The sequence below is a fragment of the Macrobrachium nipponense genome, chromosome 4 (assembly GCF_015104395.2).
Source record: "Macrobrachium nipponense isolate FS-2020 chromosome 4, ASM1510439v2, whole genome shotgun sequence".
NCBI lineage: Eukaryota > Metazoa > Arthropoda > Malacostraca > Decapoda > Palaemonidae > Macrobrachium > Macrobrachium nipponense.
Window position 1 is genome coordinate 126699216 of NC_061100.1, and position 24582 is coordinate 126723797.

The 24582-nt window shown below is 37.2% G+C and overlaps 1 protein-coding gene and 1 long non-coding RNA gene across 6 annotated transcripts in view; one reads left to right on the forward strand and one right to left on the reverse strand.

Moving 5' to 3' along the window:
• LOC135211145 (uncharacterized) lies at positions 1 to 23557 on the reverse strand. Of its 4 annotated transcripts, none has more exons than XM_064244309.1 (4): positions 23460 to 23557; positions 10985 to 11195; positions 10414 to 10569; positions 1 to 624 (listed from the first exon to the last, which is right to left on the reverse strand). In XM_064244309.1, the coding sequence occupies exons 2-4, from the start codon at positions 11036 to 11038 to the stop codon at positions 274 to 276; spliced, it is 561 nt and encodes a 186-aa protein (XP_064100379.1). In that variant the 5' UTR covers positions 11039 to 11195; positions 23460 to 23557; the 3' UTR covers positions 1 to 273. The 4 variants fall into 4 exon arrangements, with proteins under 4 accessions (XP_064100379.1, XP_064100375.1, XP_064100376.1 ...); XM_064244305.1 differs by lacking the exon at positions 1 to 624 and adding an exon at positions 3065 to 4224; XM_064244306.1 differs by lacking the exons at positions 1 to 624; positions 23460 to 23557 and adding exons at positions 3065 to 4224; positions 11573 to 11735.
• Positions 9011 to 24582, forward strand: part of LOC135211146 (uncharacterized) — a 152399-nt gene continuing 136827 nt past the window's right edge. For both annotated transcript variants that reach the window (XR_010313627.1, XR_010313628.1), the window contains exon 1: positions 9011 to 9228. This is a non-coding gene — a long non-coding RNA (uncharacterized LOC135211146). The remainder of the gene's footprint in view (positions 9229 to 24582) is intronic.

Here is a 24582-nt window from a genome sequence, read left to right on the forward strand (position 1 = left end):
TGCCTTTAAGTCCTTGTTTTTATTTTCATTATGATTCTTACATTAATACCCATCATGATTTTAATTTTAAATTAATTACAAAGAAAATGGACGAAAGAGACAATAAAACGCAAAAGCAGATAGTACACGAAAATCATATATTGAGACTATAGCTTCCGCCCTGTACCCTTGCACGCAGAAGAGATTTATTTGATAAAAAAGTAGGATAAACATAGAAGAAAGCATGAATCATATAAACACTATCTCACATAAGACTTTCACAGTTTCCAGTCCTTACAACTGTTGCAAATGGCTTTCCTCGAATGGGTTTCCCAAGTCAACGTTCTGCATTTGGTTATTCAAGTAGGTGGGAGGGGGAGGGTAGGCTTCCGTCGGAAAGTTCTGGGGTGGAGGAGGCTGCTGTTGGTGTCCTGCCTGAGGGGGCACGGGAGGAAATGTTTCAGGAGGGAAGGATACCGGCGTTCCTACCAAGCCATTGTAGGCGGCGTAGAGCTCCGCTGCGAAAACGACGACCAGGAGTAGGCCGAAAACGCCGGCAGCAATGCAAGGTCCATTTGATGAGGTGAACAGGAGGATTGACGAAATGAACGTTCCCAAGAGGTAGTAGGAGTAAAACATCAGTTCCTGCAGGATATATCGGAAAAAGAGAATTATATTCAAAGATAATTTAAGAAATGAGATTACTAAAATCAACGGTGTAACTTATGCTATTAAAGGTCGAGATGTTTGTTGATAGATTAAACCTAGAGCAAGCAAAAAAAAAAAAAAAATCATGTTTCGGAATATATGAAAATTCAGATGGGAGTTTCATCTAGAAACCGAAGAATTGCAACACCGGTTGCACTGTCCAGGCCCAATAGAAAGATGTGGATTGATCGTTGATGAAAACAATAATAAATAACGATTCAGTAGGCTACTGGGTAATGTGTTAATTCGGGTGTATCATGCTACGGCTTTGAGCAGCACCTTCGGCAAAGGAGTCAACAACAGGCAGCTGATCTTTTAGTCTCAAATGAGAGAGATCTACCAGCTTGTGCCCTTGCCGGGCGTCAGAGACGATATCGTGTTATACTTTGCAGTTAAGAACAATCCTTGCAGTGTGTTAACCCCTAGATGCAAACAAAAAGGCTGAAAATGTTAAGTTTGAGCATATTGGCTGTCTGCTATCTGTCTATGGATAACATCTGAAGGCAATCAAGACTCGAAACACGAGCAGGAACGAAAATTTCCTAATACGACGTACCAAGGGGAAAAAGAGAGGTAGTGACATATATTCAGTTCTTTTTGGTGATTTAGATGAATGAACAATGGTGCTGTATGCCATGCCTCGCGAGGAATGGTTTCCCGGAATTTCAGCACATTACCACACTTACTGAAATATTCAGTGGAACAATAAATAAATAAACAAACAAATAAATAAATAAATCTTCTAAGCAAGATATGACTTCGATATTATCCTGTTTTGGAGATCACGTAAGGTAAACACAGTTCAGTGTTTACAACAAGATATCAGCTTTTCCATTTGTAAAGGAAATTTTTCTTCTTCGACGGAAATAAGTGCTGCGGTTTCTGAATGGTCTTATCAGGTGTTACTGACCATGGCACAACCTGTTCACTTCACCAGGATCGTATGTTTGCTACGGGAACAGGCTTATTCGGACCAAGGTCCTTTAAATATACTCGGACTCCCAGTATATTTAAAGGACCTTGATTCGGACCTTGGCTGATTCGGACTAGGCTGATTCGTACCATGTACTGGCTCATTCGGACCTTTATCCAGGCTTATTCGGGCCTTCATATGATTGGCCGATTTTTCGATGCAGTTTTACCTCCTGGACAAGAATTTTAAGTAATATTTATTCGGACGACTGTAATTAACCCCCATGGGCTCGCACTAAACACGGCGAAATACATTTAACGCCCCAATTCCTGGTGGCTTTCGTATTCGCGGGGACGAACGATACGGAATGCTTAAATAGAAATACCCATTGCTATAATATAAAATTATTAGTATGGGTCCGAATCAGCCTAGCAAATGGTCCGAATCAGCCAAGAAGGTCCGAATCAGCCACGGTCCGAATCAGCCAAGGTCCGAATAAGCCTGCATCCGTTTGCTACTAACTCCATCTGCCAAACGACCATGACCATCTCTTTGAAACTTATGGGATCCCCACCGTAGACCGCTAGTTGCCATGGAAACAGTACCCCTTGAGGCGAAGGCACCCGCTTCGGCAACAAGATGAGTCAGAACAGCCTCTGCTGGGACATATTTGAAATCCTCTTATTCCTCCTAATTTGTTCTACAAGTGCAACTTTCTGGTGACAGGTGGTGAGGTCTTGCAGAAGAAGACTTTAGTTAGCAGGATTGGAGGAATGAGATTCCGAGTGTAATTTATTTCATGCAGCAACAGGTAAATATTTACAGAGGCTCTGCAAGGCGTGCAATTCGCGCTGAGAGGAGCAGGAAGAGTACCCATGCGGATGTGCAGAGTGCAGACGGCACGACACATGGGTATGTGTTTGTGACAAACAATATTTATGAAATACATGGAATGCATATGCATACAGTAACATATATTTAACTATATAGAATTTAGGTCGAAGGCCAAGCACTCGAATCTTAAGCAATGCCTACAGGGCACCACATGAGGTGCACTGACGGCACAACTCCCCTACACTGTCCTTCAATGGGAGGTCCCTCAGTAGTATTTGACCAAATAGTCCTCCACAAGACAATGGAACTGCACCTTATCAAGGGAGGCTTACAGGTTAAGCACCTTCTTGCGAGGGACGACACAGAAGTAGACTATTCTCATTCTGTCCTTTAGCCTAAACTTTGCACCTGGAAACAGCTTAACCTTTTGCTTTGTGAATGTTGATTTGTAACACTTAGATTTGAGTGCATTCTGAAGTTAGTGAACTGAGTTAGATAAGAACAATGCAAGTCAACAACGAGTAAAGAAAAACATGTTGACTAATTTCTAGTGTTACTGACAGTACTTGATATGAAATGACGTTGGCGATGACAGATTTCACCAAGAGGGAGTAATAAGTATTCGTAACATCTAATCGCCTCTTCTATTTTATTTTCCACAACCAGATACCAAGTTGGTTACAAAGGAATTTCTTACAATCATTCAACTTGCACCTTGATCAAAATAAGAGAAATTTAGTGACTGACATTTTTTTAAACGCTCTTGTACATGATGATGATGATGAAGGGTGACTTTGGCTTTGGATTAGAGCAAATAGTAAAACTAAGCTTGAGAGTACAAATTGGTGTCCATCCTTGAGGATTCTGTGGAATAGCCGGGGAATGAGCTGGACCTCACCTAAGAAACATTAATTGAATTAAATGTATTAAAAAAAATAGATGAAATTATAACACTTACACAAGTACTTGATAACACGAAGTGGTTTACAACCTTTACACTTGGAAAATCAGCGAGGACTGAGCTCGTGAATAAGTCGGGCACGAGAATACCTTTGAACTGGAGAATGAATTAATGCTTCCATCAAATCGCATACATTCCTAAAACTAGCGAGAAGTGGCTTCAAGACACAATGTGCAGTACATCCAGGGAATTGTTTCCTAAATAAAAACGAATGAGCTTTGAAAACCAAATGTAACTGGCGTTTGCTGTAGTAAGGTCTTTCCAGTCTGTGAGAATGAATGGCGGGATAAAATGTGACGGACATTAAGAGGTGCCTTTGGCATTAGTGCTGTAGGGGGACAAATGCAGAGAATACGGGGTGAATGAAGTTCAGTTGAAGTACTGAACTGAGCACAAAGCGTTTTGGGAAAAATTTTTTTTCTTAAGGTTTGGGATCCGTGGGATTATGCACGTTCACTGGGAACATCGGTGGTAATTTCATTCCGATATTAATAGGAGGATAATTCATCGTTGGCGGATACGTGGGATTAGTATGGAAGATGTCCTCACTCGGTGGGAGTCCTGCATCGACACTATCAGTCACCCGCTGCTGATACCCAGACTGGTGACTCTGGGAAGACGGAGTTTCCTGGGCTGGTCTCTGTCCTGAGAAGAACTGGGGAGGGTGTCCATTTAGGGCAATGAAGGCGTAGTACCAGTCAGCGCAGTAAACAACCATGATGAACAGACAGAAAAATCCAGCCGCTACGAATGGCCCGTTTCCCGTACAGAAGAGCAGGATGGCGGAGATGAAGAGGGAGACGACGTAGTAAACGTAGAATATCAGCTCCTGGGGGGGTGGGAAAGTTCTGTCAGACTCGATGACAGCGTCATTTTGGTCGTTTGTTGAAGTATTATCATAAGGATATATCATTCATTTGATATTTACAGTTTAATCATTGTAAGATAAAACAGGACATTGTATAATCAAGTGGGACAAGATACGGAATTGTAAGGAATGCTGAATGTGTTATGTGAATTGATAAAATTCCCGTTAACACCTGTTAACGGTTCAGTTAACCAAGACGTACTTACAGCCTGAAAGGAGCGGTTTTGCAAAACATAGATTTTCTAGATTTTAACATAAAATTACATGATGACTTTTCAGCATACGCTTTGGATTACGGAGTACTCTAGAAAATTCAGTATCTTGTCATCATTAACAAATAAATCATGAGATCACTTACTTGCCAAAGTTAGAGCGATATTAGCTGCGCGTTGGGAGCGAATCATGAAAGTCACAGGAACTATCCTTTCACAAAAGACAGACTGAAATACAACCCACATTCGCGGCATCCACACACACGTGGGTGGGACCCCTGACCAAACGGCTTGTCTGTCCATCTCCCACGTCCAATATATATCCCCGAATATATATATATATATATATATATCTATATATATCTATATATATATATATATATATATATATATATATATATATATATGTACATACATTTACACAAGTGTATAAAGATAAGTTGTATACGTGAATATAAATTTGTTACCTTCAACAAATAAAAAAAATCATATATTAAACAGCACTAAGTAAAGATTCCATTACATTTAAAATGAAATCACAAAATAGGGTGAACGAATCATAATGATAAACCATAGGTATTATGTTGACATGAACACACATTAAATCAACACGAGTCTTCAGCCGTTAATCAGCGTAGATCACTTTGACACACACTCAAATAATATTGTACACATTTATGTATAAACAGACATTAGTTTATTCGTACCCTTACGTACGCTATAAAATATATTTCTGTATTTGTATTTAAAGTGTATTATATTTTGAATATTTATTTAACCTCATGTTTTTATGTTCTTTGTATCCGAAACAACACCCTTAATGGTTAAGCTGTTAATTCCTAGACCAACCAGTACCTCAGGGTCATACTTCCCACACGATGAAATAAATAGGCCGAAAGGCCAGATTGTAAGTCAGCAGCTGCTTGATAATGCCATAAGGCGAAACAGCTGTCACGACAAAATTCATTTCATGGAAGAAGGAAATTGCGTATTTTTCACCAGAAATTGACGAACGAGAATCTGAAAAAACTTCGTCGGTATGAAGATACCTGCAAGAAACTGAATGATGGCACTAAACTGTGACTAAAGCAATTGGTTTTAACGAAAATCAAGTCCATGTCTAACATTATACATACATACACACACACATATATATTATGTGCATTAAGTTACAAATGTTCTTTAATATCCAAATCGCTCTACCTCGGAAATGATATATTTTCATATATGTTAACCGAAGGGGAATATTTGAGTTGATAATGATTTCGTCCTCTCGTGGATTCGAACCAGCGCACAGAGGAGAAATCACTTCAGTGACGTCTTTACCGACTCGGTCAACAAGTGAGGTGAAGACGTCACTGAGGTCCTGATTTCTCCTCTGTGCGCTGGTTCGAATCCACTAGAGGACGAAATTATTATCAACTAAAAAAATCCCCTTCAGTTAACATATATGAAAATATATTGATTCGGAGGTAGACCGAATTGGATATTAAAGGACAATTGTAGCTTAATGCATGTATACGAATCACGGTGATGCAATAAAAATTCATATATCATTACATACATAATAATCATTTGTCGTACCTGGGTGTCCATGAGAGAAATTTCACAGCAAAATACAAAATTTTGTTTGAAAAAAAAATATACTTTAAAGTTATTTTCTATGAGCAGCTGCTAGATTGATCAAACTAAAACGAAAATCTTATGCAGTTGGAAGTAAACTCTGATGCAATGAAAATGAAAACATGAATAAACGGTGAGGTGTCACTGCTCCAAGCTTTGAATCTCAAAGTAGTAGTTAAAAGGTGAACCATATACATATATACATAACTATACACACGTGTGCATATATATATATATATATATATATATATATTATATATATATATATATATATTATATATATATATATATATATATTATATATATATATATATTATATATATATATATATTTATATATGTGTGTTAGTAGTCATCAGTAGCATTACCAAAACTCAGAAGATCAATGAGTTTATTAAGATACGTTTCGTGCCATCCTGACGCATCTTCAGTCTGTAATATAGAAATAATTCACATTTATAATATAAAACTTAAAGTTTACTAGCTGATTCAAAAAGGACTACATAAAAAAACTAAATTTATTCATAAAAAGTAGTTGTTAAGAACTAATACAACTAAAATTATTCGCATACTGACATTAAAATTGACGAAATTTAGGATTAGACAGGAATATTAACGTTTACAAAGCGGGGGATAAGAAAGGAATGATGTAGGAGCGTCGTTTGCCCAAACCTCGACTACGCCAAGAAAAGCTGAGTAGAAGATTGACTCGAATTGAGGGAAGGAACGAGGTGCTTGATATGTAAAGACTCAAGGGTCCATATATATTGGGTGTGCTGGGTATTGACAATTATCGAAAAATGTTTTTTGTTAATTTCAATTTTGCAGTGAACCGCATGATTTCTTACTTTAGAGAATTCCGGGTTGGTTATCCTCTGGCCAGTTCTGTTTTAGAAATGTGAATTATTTTTATATTACAGACTGATGATGGGTCAGGATGACACGAAACGTATCCAAATAAACTCTTATTGATATATATATATATATATATATATATATATATATATATATATATATATATATATATATTCGTGTGAAATTCCGAAATTAGTATAATTACCTTAATTTTTATATACGAACATTCACACACACACACACACACACACACACACACACACACACACACACACACACATATATATATATATATTATATATATATATATATATATATTATATATATGTGTGTGTGTGTACTTGTTGATGTATATAAATATGAAAGTGACTATACCTAATGATTCCTCCGTCTCTTAATTTCACAAATCTCAGTTTAGGCTAGCCCTTCCTAGCTATGAATGATATCAAGGTTTCTTTTCAATTAGATTTCTGTTACTTTGTCTAATACGTTTTTTTCTCAAAAGTAACTTTACCCAGACTGTTCAATATTTCATTGAAGTCAATAGAAGGGGATTTAAATTGCCTGTGGATTCATCATTCAACGTACCATTTTTGTTACTTCATTATTTAGGGTGCAGTGGACGATGGAAATGCTTGTAACGGTTTTAACTGGACAGCCGAGTTGTAAAGTGGTACTTTTTGACTTTAAAATCTCTCTCCTGTACAAACTGTTTCAGTCGTGGGAGATATGGGTGACTAGATAAAAGGTATTGGAGTATGGGATTACTTTCCCTTGTCTTTCTCAACTATCATTTGTTGAATTGCTATAGGCTACGACTTCTTCAGCCTCATCCAAATCTAGAAAATTGACTCAGAAGTTTCGTTAAAGCTTCTTGCTATAATAACAATATTAAAAGTAGCCTAAAATTTGGACTTCAGCATTTTACTTAATAAATTATAAGTATTTCGTTTACGTAATTTTATTTCCTATTCTATCAATTGTTACTAAAATTCTTATTGAAGTCCCAAATTTCTGTTCTTGCATAAAATAAAGATCTGTTTTCGTAGGGCATTAGTCGTCGATAGTAATGTCTGAATATTACACTTTCAAAGTCCGACCAATTACGTAAATTGATTTTTAAAGAATTACATTTCGCTAAAAAAAAATGTCAGTTAAAAATGTTCGATTAACCTGTCAAAACAGTTAGGGTTTTATTCCATGCATTTTTTTTGTGCGCTACCCACGTTTTGTAAAAATCTTTTAAAACTTTTATTTTCTCGCTACATGAACAAAGGTGATTATTTCATCACTGACCCTTATCAACCGAAAAACAGCGGTCGAAGCTTTGTCTACAGTATTGAGAAAACACACCCACCGTATAGGGTAGCATACGGCTCTAAATGCACATGAGCAGTTACTACGCTGGGTGACTTCAGTAAAACTTCGATCTAAATCGTCGATCAGACATTCTTTTGGCTTTTGTGATAAGGAAGATATAATGTGTTTATATGTGACATTTACTAATTCCGTACATCTATGTGTATTGTATTTTCTCCTTTTTAATTGTATTTTGCCACCTGCAGCGTCGATATAGCCTAGTCCGAGTTAGTAAAAGAGCTTGGGTTTCTCCCTTATTATTATGAAGGATAATTCCCTGGTTTTTAACATCCCCAAGTGTATGCTGAAATTGCTGCCAAAGAACTTAGTTGAAAAAAAAGAAGAAAATCATACATATGGCTAGTTTAACTTATAACGAGAAAATTTAACTTGGGTAATTCAGCACATGATCAGTTCAAACTTCTTTGTCTCTATATACTACGGCATGTTTTTATGGGTAATTCAGCGCATGATCAATTCATACCTCTTTATGTTTCTATATACGTTATGTTTTTATTTTTTAATAACACACTACTAAATAAAGAACTTAAGGAGCCATGATTTTGGCTTCGTTTAATCATAAGCCCACTATACATTTGAAAAACTTTGGTGGCCTGGCTACGTCACTGTAATACTGCCTTATTATTGGTCAACATATTCCACCTCACCTGACAGTATCCATTCAAAGCATTTGTTTTTGTCTGTGGCAATGAAAATGTCAGTGAAAGCCGTGAATTTTATGTCTTGAAATAGGTATGGTATGGTGATGGTGGTGCGAAGTGATGATTGCAACGTAACTGGGATTATTTTCAGCGTTTAAATAAGTGACCTGGATTCTTTTCAACGTTTAAACATGCAATTCAGGGATGTTTTGTGTGCGAGAATTCCAAGACTACTGCAACGACAACAACTTTTGGGTAAGTTGTGGAATACTTAATTTAGCCTATTGGTCGGTGTGTGATATCAGAATATACAAATATTTTTCATAGTAAAACAGTTTGTGTATCGTTTATACAATAATGATGATAAGATTGCTTGCCAGTCTATCGCAATGGAAAAGAAGCATGTCAGAAAAATAACCCCATACATAACTGAAATCGCGGTACCGATTTCGCAGCTCAGTAGTCATCGATATGTAAAAAATGGGTTCACTGGTAGATCTACAGTACTATTCCGCGGCGGCCTAGACTATGGCAGTTGCGGTTTTCTATGCAGTTTTACCTCCTGAACAAGAATTTTAAGTAATATTTATTCGGACGACTGTAATTAGCCCCCGGGGACCAGTATTAAACACGGCGAAATACATTGGACGCCCCAATCCCTAGTGGATGTCGTATCCGCGGTTACGTTCCTTGCAGTCCGTGCGGAACTATTCTGTAGAATTACCATTTCTTTGGAAATTGTCTTTGAAAATAAAGTTATTACTTAAATTTCAATATTTTTGCTTTTTTCACATAAATTTACATATTTTTGTAAAATGACCTAGTCAGTGTTCGAAAACATAAGTTCTGAACAATTTTTATTGAGTGGTGTTTTTTCATAAAACTATTATTTTAAGAGATATGTGAATTTTAAGAGAATTCCAATATGGCGACCATTTTCCAATATGGCAGCTGACGCAAGCGCGGGAGGCCATGGGACTTTTGATATGTTGTTCAATTCGCAAATCTCTACATGTGTGCCAAGTTTCAGCTCTTATCTAATTATTTCCTTAAATCCCTATATTTTCCCTAACGCTCATGGGGTACAGTACCTGAGATCTCCTATAGCAGGACGATAAATCCACGACTACTCTGCAGTACCTATTACCTGCATTTGTCAGCCTGCGAGGTGATTTAACTGTGAATGTGGGTGTAAATGACACACTGTGTGGTAAAAGAGAAAAAAAAGTTTAGCCTAACCTTAAACACTTTTAAAAAGATCTCTTGCTGATTGAGAATGGACACAAGCTAGTAATGAATGCTGGTATATTGACGGTAATCAAAAAGGTAACCAAAAATGTTGTTGCACAAATCACTCTCCTTTCACGGTTGACTGAAAAAAAAAGAACACTATTGCTGATACCAAATGCATTTTCTTTGACTCGGAAAACATTGCCTTACCAGTGGCGTATTTTGTATTTGATTGTAACCCATGAATCTGAGAGTCAGCAAGACAGAGGCGTTGAGAAAACATCCGACGACGACGCTCGTCACGAAGTTCCTCCCCGGATCGCCTAACTGGCTGAAGTACAGGGCCAGGATAATGATGAGAAGAAACTGGAATGTAAAATGTAAATATATACATTACACATGAATTCGCTGACTTTATAATAATAATAATGGATGATATATATATATATATATGTGTGTGTGTGTGTGTGTGTTATGCGTGCGCTCGCGCGCGTCTATATACGTGTTTAACACGTTTCTTGCCATCTGAAAGATTCTCATGAGTGACTTCATGAATGCATTTTTCAATTGTGAAAAGTATAAGGGGAAAGCGTATTTAGATATGATTCGTGGACATTTTGTCAATCATTATTGTTTTTTTTATTCTTTTGTTTTTAATTTGCAAGATTGCTCTGAAGGCCTTAAATTACAAGTACCAATGACTTTGGTAAAGGTGGCATTATTATTATATTAAGAAGGCAAGATACTCATATAAACACCACAAAACGAAGATGATACTTACTATTTCTATAACCTTCAGAAAAGCCGAGGGATGTCTCAGGTTGTTCACGTCCATTTTTGTTGAGTTCCTTTCGTCTCCTTCCTTTTGAAATCTGAGACTGATTCAGATGGTTTGCAAAGGACCTAATCTAAAATCGACCTCCTGACTGTAGGTTTCCAGTAATGAAAAGCTCCAGCGAGTTTTCTTATGCTAGAAAAGCAGCTAGATGAACCTGAGAGAGAAAAATTACACAAGGAGTCAGTTTTTAGGAAGGGTTGGCAGAATATCAGTCTTTCATACCACGCACTCCGTTGACTAAGACCCAGCAGATGATCGACGTTTATTATTTATCGAACTCTGAATATTGAACTTTGAACTGCATGATCTTCTCCAATGTAAAAAAAAGAAAGAAAAACAAAATTTACTGGTTGAATCCATCACAAAAAGTAGGATGATCTTTCGGGGTCCAAAGCCTACCCCTTCACACAGGTTTCATTGTAATCTAACAATAGCTTTTAGTGATACTTTGAGGACGGGCAAACAGATTTACAAACAGGCAGGTTGGACGTGATAACCACCAAAATAAAGTCGTGCGCAAAGCTTACTCACTTTGTCCTAACTCCTAATGTTTTTCTCTTGTCTTGCTGATCCAAACAGCGGCATGCTAGACTGAGTTTTGCAGGTGATAGCATTCGCAGTTTCAACTACGTTTCAACTACGCAATGTTTGCTCAGTGGCGTCGCGTCATCACCCGGTTTAGCAACATCTCTAATGAATCATATTTAATCTCGGTTACAGGTTAATGTCGTTATCAGTGCTATTTAATCTAATCAGCTGCAGTAAAGCGGTTAATGATATAATTAATTAACACGTATGCGCATATTTACATACACTTAATGTCTATACTAACGATTTCCAACCAGGGTTTCGTGGAACCCTGGGGTTAAGCAATTTATATATATATATATATATATATATATATATATATATATATATATATATATATATATATATATATATATATAATATATATATATATAGAGAGAGAGAGAGAGAGAGAGAGAGAGAGAGACGAGAGAGAGAGAGAGAGAGAGAGCCTGTAGATAAAGTTTACCCTAGGATATGAAAAATTATTTCAGGGGTTCCTAGAAGGTATAAAGGTTGGGAATCACTGGTCTATACACACAGTTCCGGAATAATCAGTTATCAAAAAGTTCGAGATACAGATAACGAATATCGTCGACGTTCTCTTTAGACGGCGAAGCTGTACCATCGTCCTGAAAACGATTGATTTATCCTTTACTTGGAAGGATTTTGTTATTTAAAGATGTGAAGGATGACAGTCGAGACTCGACTACTCTGAAATTAATACTAATTAACTGTCATTTCTAAAAATTCTACTTCCTATTTGGAGTAAAAGGGTGACCAACATGAATGCGGAATAAACTATGCTTCTTGCAACAATTTCTTAAAGCAGAAAATCAGTTTTGAAAAGAACGTTCAACTAAAACCACATGTTATTTGAAATTGCACATTTCATTTATGTATTACTGGTGACAAATATTTTGGAAATTGTCTTCAGTGAACATGAAAATGATAAGGGATCTATGCGAACAATGCTTCTTAGCGCCTCAGTGGCGTGGTCGATGTGGTGTTGGCGCACCACCTCGGTGGCCGCGAGGTCGATTCTCGGGCATTGAATTGAGGTGTGAGAGATGTGTATTTCTGGAGATAGAAGTTCACTCTCGACGTGGTTCGGAAGTCACGTTAAGTTGTCGGTCCTGTTGCTCAATAACCACTGGTTCCATGCAATGTAATAACACTATACAAACAAACAATGCCTCTTATTAATAGATAGGTATTTACTTTATTATGGCTACAGTTACAAACTAAGTAAGGGGTTGCAATCGAGCTGTTCCCTCATCCCACATATCCTGCACAAAACTTCATCTATATATATATATATATATATATATATATATATATATATATATATATATATATACAGGGATTTCGAAATTAGAGCCCTCCCTCTACAGCATAAACTAAAATTGATATGGACAAAAACAAAAGTAATTCAGAACAGGTATTTATTTAAGTTTCTCTCTGAGTATTTAATATTTTGTGTGGCCTCCACCTGCCTGTATCACTGCCTGCATTCTTGAGGGGTATGATTTCATCAAATCACCAAAAAGCTGAGACTCAAACTCCATTTCCTTGAGCACTTCAGTCACCTCTCTTCGCAGATCATCGAGGCTTGGTATACCATCATAGTTCACTGTGTGTGCTTCAACACGATCCTTTAAGATACTACCAAAGTTTTCACAGACATTAAGGTCAGGGGAGCTTCTTGGAGATTCACTTGATGAGAAAAATCGATACCACTGTTTCGAAGCAGCTCCTGTTTCTGAAGAGCCTTGAAACATGGTGCCTTATCAGGCAAAAATTTGACTTCTTCAATAGATAACACATTTCCAGGATCTTTGAAGAAAGGAAATACTCCGCCAGTAAGCACAGTTTCTCTGAAGTATTCCCCATTCCATGACTGTCCTTTTTCTTTGATGATCGACATTAAGTGTTTGGCTGTGAAACAGAAAAATTCCCAAACATTCAGGAAATATTACAACTTGGCGATAGCACACGTCATCACTGATATCATCCAACTTTGCAGCCCAAATGATGTCATTTTTGTGAAGTGGCTTCCTGACTGTGTAAATGAAGAATTCATCTGCTGTGGCAACATGGAGAAAGTCAGCTTCCTCCCAATCGTTAAGAAACGAACCACAAAATCATGCATGGCCTTCTCTCTGTTACTGAGTGATGTTGGGCTTGCTGATAACATGAAATGGCTTGATACCAGATTTTTTCAACTCACAATATACAGCACTATAACATCTCTCCTTTCCCCTTTTTGTTTCTAGTTCAAGCGTCAATTTACGTAAAGACTTTCTTGGTCTACCCACTGCCTCAGCTAAGATGTCTTTTGATTCCTGAGAAAGGACTTCAGACCTTCCAAGATTCTCACAGTCATATGGATTTTTGTTATATTTTATTTTAACAAAGGATTCATCTCTTTTAATGTATTTAGCTACCCAGGAATGTGAAATAAAGGATGCGCCAGCATCCCTGGCCTCCCTGAAGGTTATAGCCCGGATTCGGTTAATCCATCTGATTTCTTCCGAGTCGTTAGCCATGGCTGTATCCAACTCTGTCACTCAGTGTGAAAATACAAGAAATGTAAAATGAAAAATAGCTTAATAGAAACTTAAGATAATGTACTTGGAGATAGGCTATAGCAGAAAGCTTCACAAATTTCCATTTGTTCTGTGGAGGGGGCGGGCTCTAATTTCGAAACGCCCAGTATATATATTATATATATATATATAATATCTATATATATATATATATATATATATATTATATATGCATGTATGTTTGTTTTTATGTGCATGTCACATATACTTTGAAAAGCAGTGAACAATATTAACCAAACTTGGAATACCATCTGGAATGAATACTGTGGGGCTAAGACATCACTGGCACCAAAGGGGTGGGGTGTGGGAAAGGGGTGAAACATAAGAATAACTGAAAATGACAGCCATTATTGTCTAATCCATAGTTTTTGAGGTTGCTGAGATGAATAGTGACACTCCCGATGCCCTTTAAGTCCAAGTTCAGGCCCGATAGGAAGGGGCTTGAAAATGTGTGGGGAGGGGTCGACGTAAAAATAACCAAATAAGACAGATTAATTAGTGTCTAATCCATACTTTTTGAGGTCGATCAGATGAATAGTGAAAACTCAATGGCCTATAAGTCCAAGTTCAGCCACAATGGAGGTGGGGTGAAAATGGGTGGGAATGGGGTGGCATGTAAAAATAACCGAAAATGACAGATAATAGTGTCTAATCTGTAGTTTTCGAGTTTGCTGAGATGAATAGTGACACTCCTAATGCCCTTTAAGTCCAAGTTCAGCCCTGATAAAAATGGGGGTGGGAAGGGGGAGACGTGAAAATAACTGAAAATGATAGAAATTAGTGTCTAATCCATAATTTTCAAGGTTGCTGAGATGAATTGTGACATTCTTAATGCCCTTCAAGACCAAGTTCAGCCATGATAGGGAGGGGTTGTGAGAAGTGGGTGGGAAGGGGGACATTCAGAAATAAAAATCCAAAAATGACAGACATTAGTATCTAATCCTTAGTTTCTAAGGGCACTGAGATGGATAGTGACACTCCTGATGCCTTTTAAATCCAAATTCAGCCCTGATAGGAAGTGGTGACGTAAAAATAACCATAACCAACATATATTAGTGTCTCATCCATAGTTTTTGAAGTTGCTGAGATGAATAGTGACTCTCCTGATGCCCTTGAAGCCCAAGTTCAGCCCCGAGAAAGAAGGGTGGTGAGCAAGGGGTGACATGTAGAAATAAAAAACTGAGAATGACCGATATTAGCATCTAATCCATAGTTTTTGAGGTCGCTGAGGTGGAGACACACTCCCAATGCCCTCTAAGTCCATTTTCAGCCATGATAGGAAAGGGTGCTGGGAGGGGGTGACATGTAAGAATAATGAAAATAACAGGTATTAGTGTCTAATTCATAGTTTTTGAGGTTGCAGATATGAATATTGACAATCAATGGCCTTGAAGTCTAAGTTCAGCACCCATAGGAAGTGCAGGGTGGGAAGGGGATGTCATGTAGAAATAAAGGAAAACAACAGATATTAGTGTTTGATTTATAGTTTCCCAGATGAATAGCGAGACTTCCAATGTCCTTTAAGTCTAGTTCAGCCCGATAGGAAGACAGGGTGGGAGGGTGGTGACATAAAAATAACCGAAAGCTACAGATATTAGTGTCTGATTCATAGTTTTTGAGGTTACTGAGAGGAATAATGACACCCCTGATGCCCTTTAGTCAAAGTTCAGCCCTAGTAGGAAAGGGAAAAAGGGGTGAAAAATAAAATGTTAAAAATGATGGATATTAATGTCTAATCCATAGTTTTTGAGTTCACTGAGATGAATAGCGACACTCCTGATGCCCTTCAAGTCCAAGTTCAGTCCCAGTAGGAATGGGGGTTGAGAAGTGGTGAAATAAAATTTCAAAAATGCTGGGCAATGTAACTGAAGCAACTATCTTAACAGGAAAGGGGGAGAGCAAGAGAGAGTGAGAGAGTAATAGGGAGAGGAAATTAGAGAAAGTAGAGGGGGTTTGGGAGGAGAGAGAGAGAAAGTGAGTTTATTAATTGTCATTCAGATTTCCCAGAAAGCACCGGGTTGGTTGGCTAGTTGTATATAAAATTGACTTTATAGTGGTATAAAAATTTTCTTTGTAATGGAGTGCCTGTAGAATGTGTCACTACCCTGCAAGTGACCACAAGAGGTGACTAACTCTCTGGGGCACCAGATTCTCTCCTGAGGTCAATTGAAGTTTGATGGATTCTACAGAATATGCCCAAATTGCTCCGTTACACAACGGATTTGAAAACAGTCTCTCTTTTTTTTGAGAGAGAGAGAGAATATTATCCGGATCTTTTGCTAGATAGTGACCCCAAGGGTTCTACCCCGGTATGTATCCACCTTTGCAATGTGTTTAGTACAAACCCTTTGGGTATCACCATAAAAACATTAAAAAAGGGCTGTAAATATCATAAAGATAATGACCCCAAAAATATTAGTTCTAGATAACGACTCCCGAACTTTGTTAGGGTTTACAATCTAGGAAAGATATGATTATTCGAAACTACACATTATATTTGTGTCTGTATATATATATATATATATATATATATATATATTATATATATATATATAGATATATATATATATATATATATATGTATATATATATATATAGGTATAACTTGAGTTTATGCAAATATACCATGAAATGAAAGAAAAGGTAATTCTCAGCAGAAAATTTTCTATAAACATGCATTTTAAGGCTTCGTTTATCCATGAGGTAAAATTTAAAATTAACCAGTTGTCCTTAACCCTGTGCTTGGACAACATGGCGTTCACTATGTCTGAGTAGTCAGGGATATTGGGTTGGGGGGTGGGAAATTGATGGAGTGCATTAGGCAACTGGATTGCTAGTTTTTTAATCATGACTTTTTTCTGGCAGGCTTTCAAAAAATGTAACATTACGGTCCCTTCAATTAGTAATCATTTGTGAGCAGACTTCACTGTAATCTAATCTAATTTTAATGATTAGCTTTAGCCTATGTATCAAGTAAGTAGTGTACATGTCACAGAATTGTTGAGTTAGGAGTCAGGACTAGGCCTATGCTGAATGAGTGATAATAACTGCAATCGTGATGATGAGGGAACGCAGGTAGCGAGGTTACTGCACTTTGAACAAAGTTAGCTTTTTCGGTTACTGCATAAATATAGTATGTACTACCTTTTCAGGAAAGACCGAAGAAAGTGAATTTTCTATATTTTCCATTCTTTTTCGTTTGAGAGATGAAAGCATTTTCTTAAGGGTGTTTTTCCCTTTGACTGGTGCATAATGAATGCTTTTGATGGAGAATGAGAGATTTTGAAAGTACACTTTAAATACTTGATCGGTGTTTAATGAATAGGCCTATCTTCGATGGAGGGGAGATTTCATTTGGCTCGCTTTTCTTTTCTGTATCGGATTCTAGTGAATACCATTGATGGAGAGGGAGATGGTTTCAATTATACTTGCATTTTCCCCTTTGTTCAATATCTAAAGGATACATTTGATTTGAAAGTATTTTATTCGCATGCCTAATTGTCTATTTCCTTTTTTTTATAACAGTGAAGTTTATTGTTGCAAAACCCATAAATAAACATCATATCTGCATATTTCACATTACTGGAACGGTAAGGCATTGTCTCCCGTTTCTTGCTCACAAAATGAATAAGGAATCTGACACTTGTACTAACCCGAACACGCTCTTGCCGGAAAAGTGTGTAACAAGTCACTAACAAGTGAAGTTTTCAGCTCCTTCTCCCCGTCCCCCTCCCCATAGCCGTGCGTGCTCCGATATCTATTGGCCATTTAATGATAACGGTTATTTTAAAAATTCACCCCACCGACAAACGAAGCCTTAAAATGCATGTGTATAGAACATTTTCTATTCAGAATTACTTTTTTCTTTAAATTTCTCGAAGTATTTGCATAAACTCGTGTTACACCCTGTATATATATATATATATATATATATATATATATATATATATCTATATATATATATGCAGTGTTTGAGACACGACATTACCATTCCATTTACCACTTAAAAATTCCCCTTCGTGGATATTCCCAAAGTAACATAAATTGGATATTAAACGACATTTGTAACTTAATGATTGTATGTAAATCACGGTGTAATAAAAATTTCATCATATATATATATATATATGTGTGTGTGTGTGTGTGTGTGTGTGTGTATTCACTATAAATGGACTGAATTGAACCAAAGTCGGACCATATATGTAGATTTTGTAGGGGATGGTTTTTGGCCGGGTACCGTTTTGATCCGAATATCCAGCCGGATATCCGGCCATGCTAACTACTTTAGTATTAGTTATAGAGAAAAAAAGACGTCATTGGGATACGTACAATGAGTAGGATTTGTTTCTGTCTTGATATCACAAAAATCCGAATATAAGCCCGGATAAAAATCCGGATATCCAGCCCAACATGTATTGGAATTCAAATAATCTCAACATAAATATATGGTGAATACCATGTTTATCAATATTTGGTTGTTTTAATAAGAGTAGTGAAGTTGCATGACCGCATTAACGTATTGACAGTTTCAATTCACGGTAGAATTTTTTTTTTTTTTATGAATAAATGGGACACTTGCAAACAATCGTAATTTTGGCACTGTTGGTATTTTAATTTTAGGATGGAAGATATTGTTCAAGAATTTGTACAGGTGTTTATAAAAAAGTTTCGATGGAAAGCAATTGTCAGTGAAATATTGGTGGAGATAGGTTATTTCACTGTGAAAATGATTCCAGTTAGACGTTATGTTAAAAGCCCTATGAAAGAGGGTAGACATGGAGTTTAGTTTAAAATTGTAAAAACAGTTGCTATAAAAATTTGATCCCAAGCCGGTAAACGTTAAAATGATCATCATATCTAAAAACGGTTACATCCATAAATGGCGGTTTATTTTCCTTTTCATATTCAATTGTGAAATTAATGTTAGGATGTATTTCATTGGCATAATCAAGAAATTTGTCAGCCTGATCTATATCTCTGAACAATAAGAAGGTATTATCCACATACCTATTATAAAATAATGGATGGTAGGCCAAAGGGCAGTTATCCAGTATGCGTTCCTAGAGGGACCATATAAAAATGTTTGCAAAGGTGGGACCCAAAGGGGATCCCATCGCCATACCATCAACCTGAATGTAGGCTTACTCAAAGTGAGATTAGACTCTCATCGAGGCGTTAGTTAGAACAGGTGTCAAATTAACTAATCCTGAGTTTTCATGTATATGCGAACATACAAAAAAATGTAAACATGACATGAATGACAAAGATTTTAAAATTATAGGCCAATCCCCTAACGAACAGCATTTAGCTATTATTCAAGTCGAAGCTGACCCGGCCCGAATTGTCACTCGGTCTGTGCTTTCAGCTCCTTATGGTATTGACTCCTCCTTATTCTTGTACTTGTTTTTTTTTTTTATATTTGTAAACATTTTAAACTTTTAATTTGTATTCCGAGTTTGTGATTTTAACTTTTGTTTTATCTTTTTTAGCTTGATAATGGGACTTTTAAGTCTTGAAACGTCGCGAAAATAAAAGTACACATAATGGGAATAAAGGATTGTCCACCTTGCATCGACTTATGTCTACTGGTTGATAGAACCGCCTTCAATTTTACTAATATATATATATCTATATATATATATATATATATATATATCTATATATATATATAATATATGAGTGGATCAAAGTAGTGACAACCATCCAACCAGTATTTAAAGCATGTTGACAATTCAGTGGTTCTAGTTTTTAAAAGAAAATCTACATTTTCGGTGACTATACATGTATGTGTGTATATATAGACATACGTACATACATCTACCCATAAGCCTTTCACAGGAAGTTTATAAGGATTAAGTTATAAGCTTTCTCGCCAGTGTTATTGGCCCCAGCAGATGCTGGTGCCCAGATGCAGGTAAGCAGGCCAGGGTACACTGAGCAGGAGCAATCCACAGGACTAGCAAACATGAGTCACAAGCCGCTTCACTTGATCTCATCACCTCCTTAGAGGCTTATTTTACCTTCCATTGGTGGGCAGTAGGCTAGTGTATGTATACCTAGATAAGATATATATAATTATATATATAATATTTATATATATTATACTAATATAATATATATACATACTAAATTCAATATATATCATATATATATATAATATATATATATATATATATATATATAAATATATATATATATGTATACTAGATAAGTATATATATAATTATATATATATATATACATATATATATATATATATATATTATATATATATATATATATATATAATATATTATATATAGGATCTTCCGTAGATAGTGACCCCAACAAAATTCGGACTGATATTTCTTGGTGGTCATTATTATTATGATGTTTTCACGGTAATCCCCAACGGGCTTGTACTAAACACAATGCAAAGGTGAATACATGCAAGGTTAAAGCCCAGGAAATATCCATACACACGCACACGCACACACACACACACACACACACACATATATATATATATATATATATATATGTATGTATGTATGTAGTATGTATGTATATGGGAAGATAGATATATAAATATGAACATTTTTTTAATGGCGTAGGGAAGTGGCAACGCTACTGCCCACCTCTGTAAGTTGCAATAAGCCTATGGATGCTGTGAGTAAGTGGGGCATCAGTTGGCTTAAGTTTGCTAGGGCCATGGATTGCTCACGTTTACTACCCACCAGTCCACTTTACTGTCCACTTTACCGTATATTGGTACCAGCATCTGCTGGTGTCAAGACAACGGACAAGAGGCTTGTAACCTAATCCTTTATAAGTTAAGTATATCTTAGTTTTACCAAACCACTGAGCTGATTAACAGCTCTCCTAGGGCTGGCCCAAAGGATTAGATATTATTACGTTGCTAGGAACCAACTGGTCACCTAGCAACGGGACGTACAGCTTATTGTGGGATCCGAACCACACTATATCGAGAAATGAATTTCTATCACCAGAAATAAATTTCTCTGATTCTACGTTGGCAGAGCCGGGAATTGAACTTTGGTCCACCGGATTAGCAGCCGAGCGCAAAAACCACTCGTCCAGCGATGAACTTCTAATCCTTTATAAATTTGATGTCAAAGGCCTATGAGTAAAGGAGCACAAGAGAGTAAAAAGAATGAAATATGGACTGGGTTTAGTTAGAGATTTGGACTTGGAAGAAAGGAGTAAGTAAAATTCCATTGGGTCATAGGGTAATCAGGGTGATTACTCTATGGTAAAGCGTAGAATGAGGGACTAAAAACGTTGAGGAAATGAAAGATTTAATGATGAAAAAAAGATTTCATGAATGCTGTTGCATAACAGGAAATCATGTACAGGCCTATAGGAGAATAAATATGTTAGCTGGGTGAATAAGGAAAGAGAGAAAAAATGCAAGTGCAATTGCGTGGATCCGCTTATGCATAGTTAGCTGCTTGGAAAAAAAGTTTTCATGAAATTAAGAGTGTGCTTGCCATACCAACAATTGAAAGCATAATCAGAACGCAGTGTCGGTTGATAGTAGTACCTACACATCACTCATTGCTCTGCTCAGGATCACTCATGTATCACCCTTAGCCTCTCTATGCGTATACCAGAGGAGCATTTCACTCCACACTTGGTTCATATGTAGCATTCCGTGGCATATTTCTTGTGCAATCTGTGCCATGGAATCTGTGCACTCTACCTTTGCTTTGATACAAAGCAGCTCTACAATAAACTGTGCAATGGCTCCAAAGTATGCTAGCAGTGTTTTTAGTGGTAGAAAGGACAAGCCCTAAAGGCCCATGTGTGGATACTTTAGCTGAAAGGGTAAAAAGGTTAGATGTGATTTAAGTAGAAGGAAAATCTTTTGCCAGGATTGCTCAGAAATAGAAGAACGAATCATCGATTTGCACATTCCATATGCACTGGAGAAGCATTTGTGATAAGTTTGTTACCTTACCTGCAAGTGTAAAAGTGAGTTCCACAGTGTGGGATAAAGTATTAGCAAAAACGGAAAAAGCACAAAGTGGTGGACAAATAACTTGACAAAGAAGAGAGTCCTTATCGATGGAAACATACCACAGCAGAAGGTCTAGTCTTTGTATTGAGCAATTCAGCAATAAGGCAGATATTAAAGAGGGAACCAAGCCTTTGCGGCTGGTAAGGGATGTTTAAACTGACTTAAGTATCATTAGACCTTAAAAACCTTAAATTTTAGAAGTGGCATCTGCCAACAAAGAAGTCACCAACATATTTCCTACAGTTTTCAAGAAAATAATCAAAGATAAAAGCTACAATCCCAAGTAGGTTATCAATTGAGATGAAACTGGGCTGTACTGGAAAAAAAGGCCTAGTTGGACCTATATCCACCAAAGTGCAAAGCAGGTGCCAGGCTTGAAAACATTGAAGGAAATGGTGACCAGTACTATGTGGCAATGCAGCTGACCTCATGATAAAGCCTGGGGCATGTTCTGACGAAAAATGCCTGCGCTATTTAGAATAAAAACAAGAGGCCTCTTGTCACTGGCAACACAACACAGAGGCATGGATCATTTCAAATCTGTTTACTTAGTGGTTCCATGAAAGCTTTGTCCCCAAAGTCAAGAGTTATGTAGAGAAACAAGGCCTGCTTTTCAAAGTTCTGTTGATAAAGATAAGCCTCCTGGCCATCTTCAACCCTTTCAGACCAGTGACATCAAATACCCAGATGTGCAGGTTGCGTTTTTGCCTGCCAATATGACCACACCTTTTTGGAAGAGAATTTTATTAAACTCTTGGAGGTGAGTGGTTAGTATATAAGAAAATTCCTCTTATCTGTACAGGCCCTTATCAGTACAGTGATAGCTGATTTTGCCATTATACTGTCAAATCATTTATATAGTCAGATCATTTGCCATCTTCATATATCTTACTTTTAGGTACTTTCCATATATAATTTGTAAATCTCTGAAAGAAAAGAGAACTGGTCATTAGGAAGGTAAAAATCGAACCGCTTTTAACACAGTACATTGAATGGAAACAAACACCCAAATTATGACATCTCTCCCATCATAAAATGTGTAAATGAACAGCGCACATAGACTCCTGATCAAATAGTAGGTATAAAGAAGAGGCGACCCGTTGAAGAGTTTTCTTCTACGTGACTGTATGACGATTTTAAAATGTTATTCTTCTCAGTTCTATGTTTGGTTAATCTTTTTTTATAGATAGCAAAAAAAGTTAGAGCGAATTGAACAACATACGTCGTTGGGGGTCAACCATCGGCGTTATATGAAGTTCTAAAAGGTTGATGAAAGTTTCCTCCGATTCACTGTCACTCCCAAAGCGAACTGGGAAGGAGGCGCCGTTTGTTCGGAGCATTTTGTTGCGATAAGACAAGGCGATAAGAAAGCGATAAGGAACGAGAGCATTCAAGCAAATACGTGAGAGAAAGAAACGCATATCGTTTGATTTTTGTTAGACGAAAACGCACCTTTACGGGATGAACATCAACAACTGATAAGGTTATATTGCAACATGAACGTGAAATACATAATTTGGGTGTGTAACAGTAATGAGGTCCCCATGGGGGGGGAGGGGGGCAGGTGTTAGTGCCGTCAGTGGACCTCACACGGTGCACTGTAGGCATTATAATCTTAAGTTTCTTTGCAGCGTGCCTTCGGTTCCTAGCAGCAACCACTTTCGTTCCTTTTACTATACCTCCTTTCATATCCTCTTTCAGCTTACTTTCCATCCTCTCCTAACACTTGATTCATTGTGCAACTACGATGTTTTCCTCCTGTTACACCTTTCAAACCTTTTTACTGTCAATTTCCATTTCAGCGCTGAATGACCTCATAGGTCCCAGTGCTTGGCCTTTGGCCTAAAATTGTATATTCAATTCAACTATAATGAGGTATCTCTCGCTCCCTATCTCCCTACACGCGCATACATCCATATATACATACACGTACATACCTATGTGTAACAAGAATATCGAGGGGCCCTTCTATTCCCGGACCTCTTTCTCTCCATCCCTCTAACCATCTCCCTCCTTAGGGGGTAGTGCCGTTAGTGCACCTCATGTGGTGCATTGTAGGCATTACTTAAGGTTCTTTGCAGCGTGCCTTCGGTCCCTAGCTGCAACCCGTTTTGTTCCTTTCACTGTAGCTCCTTTCATATTCTCTTTCTTCCACTTTACTTTCCACCCTTTCCTAACAATTGATTCATGGTGCAACTGCGAGGTTCCCTCTCCTGTTACACCTTTCAAACCTTATACTATCCGTGTCAGCGCTGAATGAACTCATATCCCATTGCGTGGCCTTTGCCTTAAATTCTATCTTCAATTCAATTCTAACCATTTCCAGGTCGAAATTTCATCTTCCC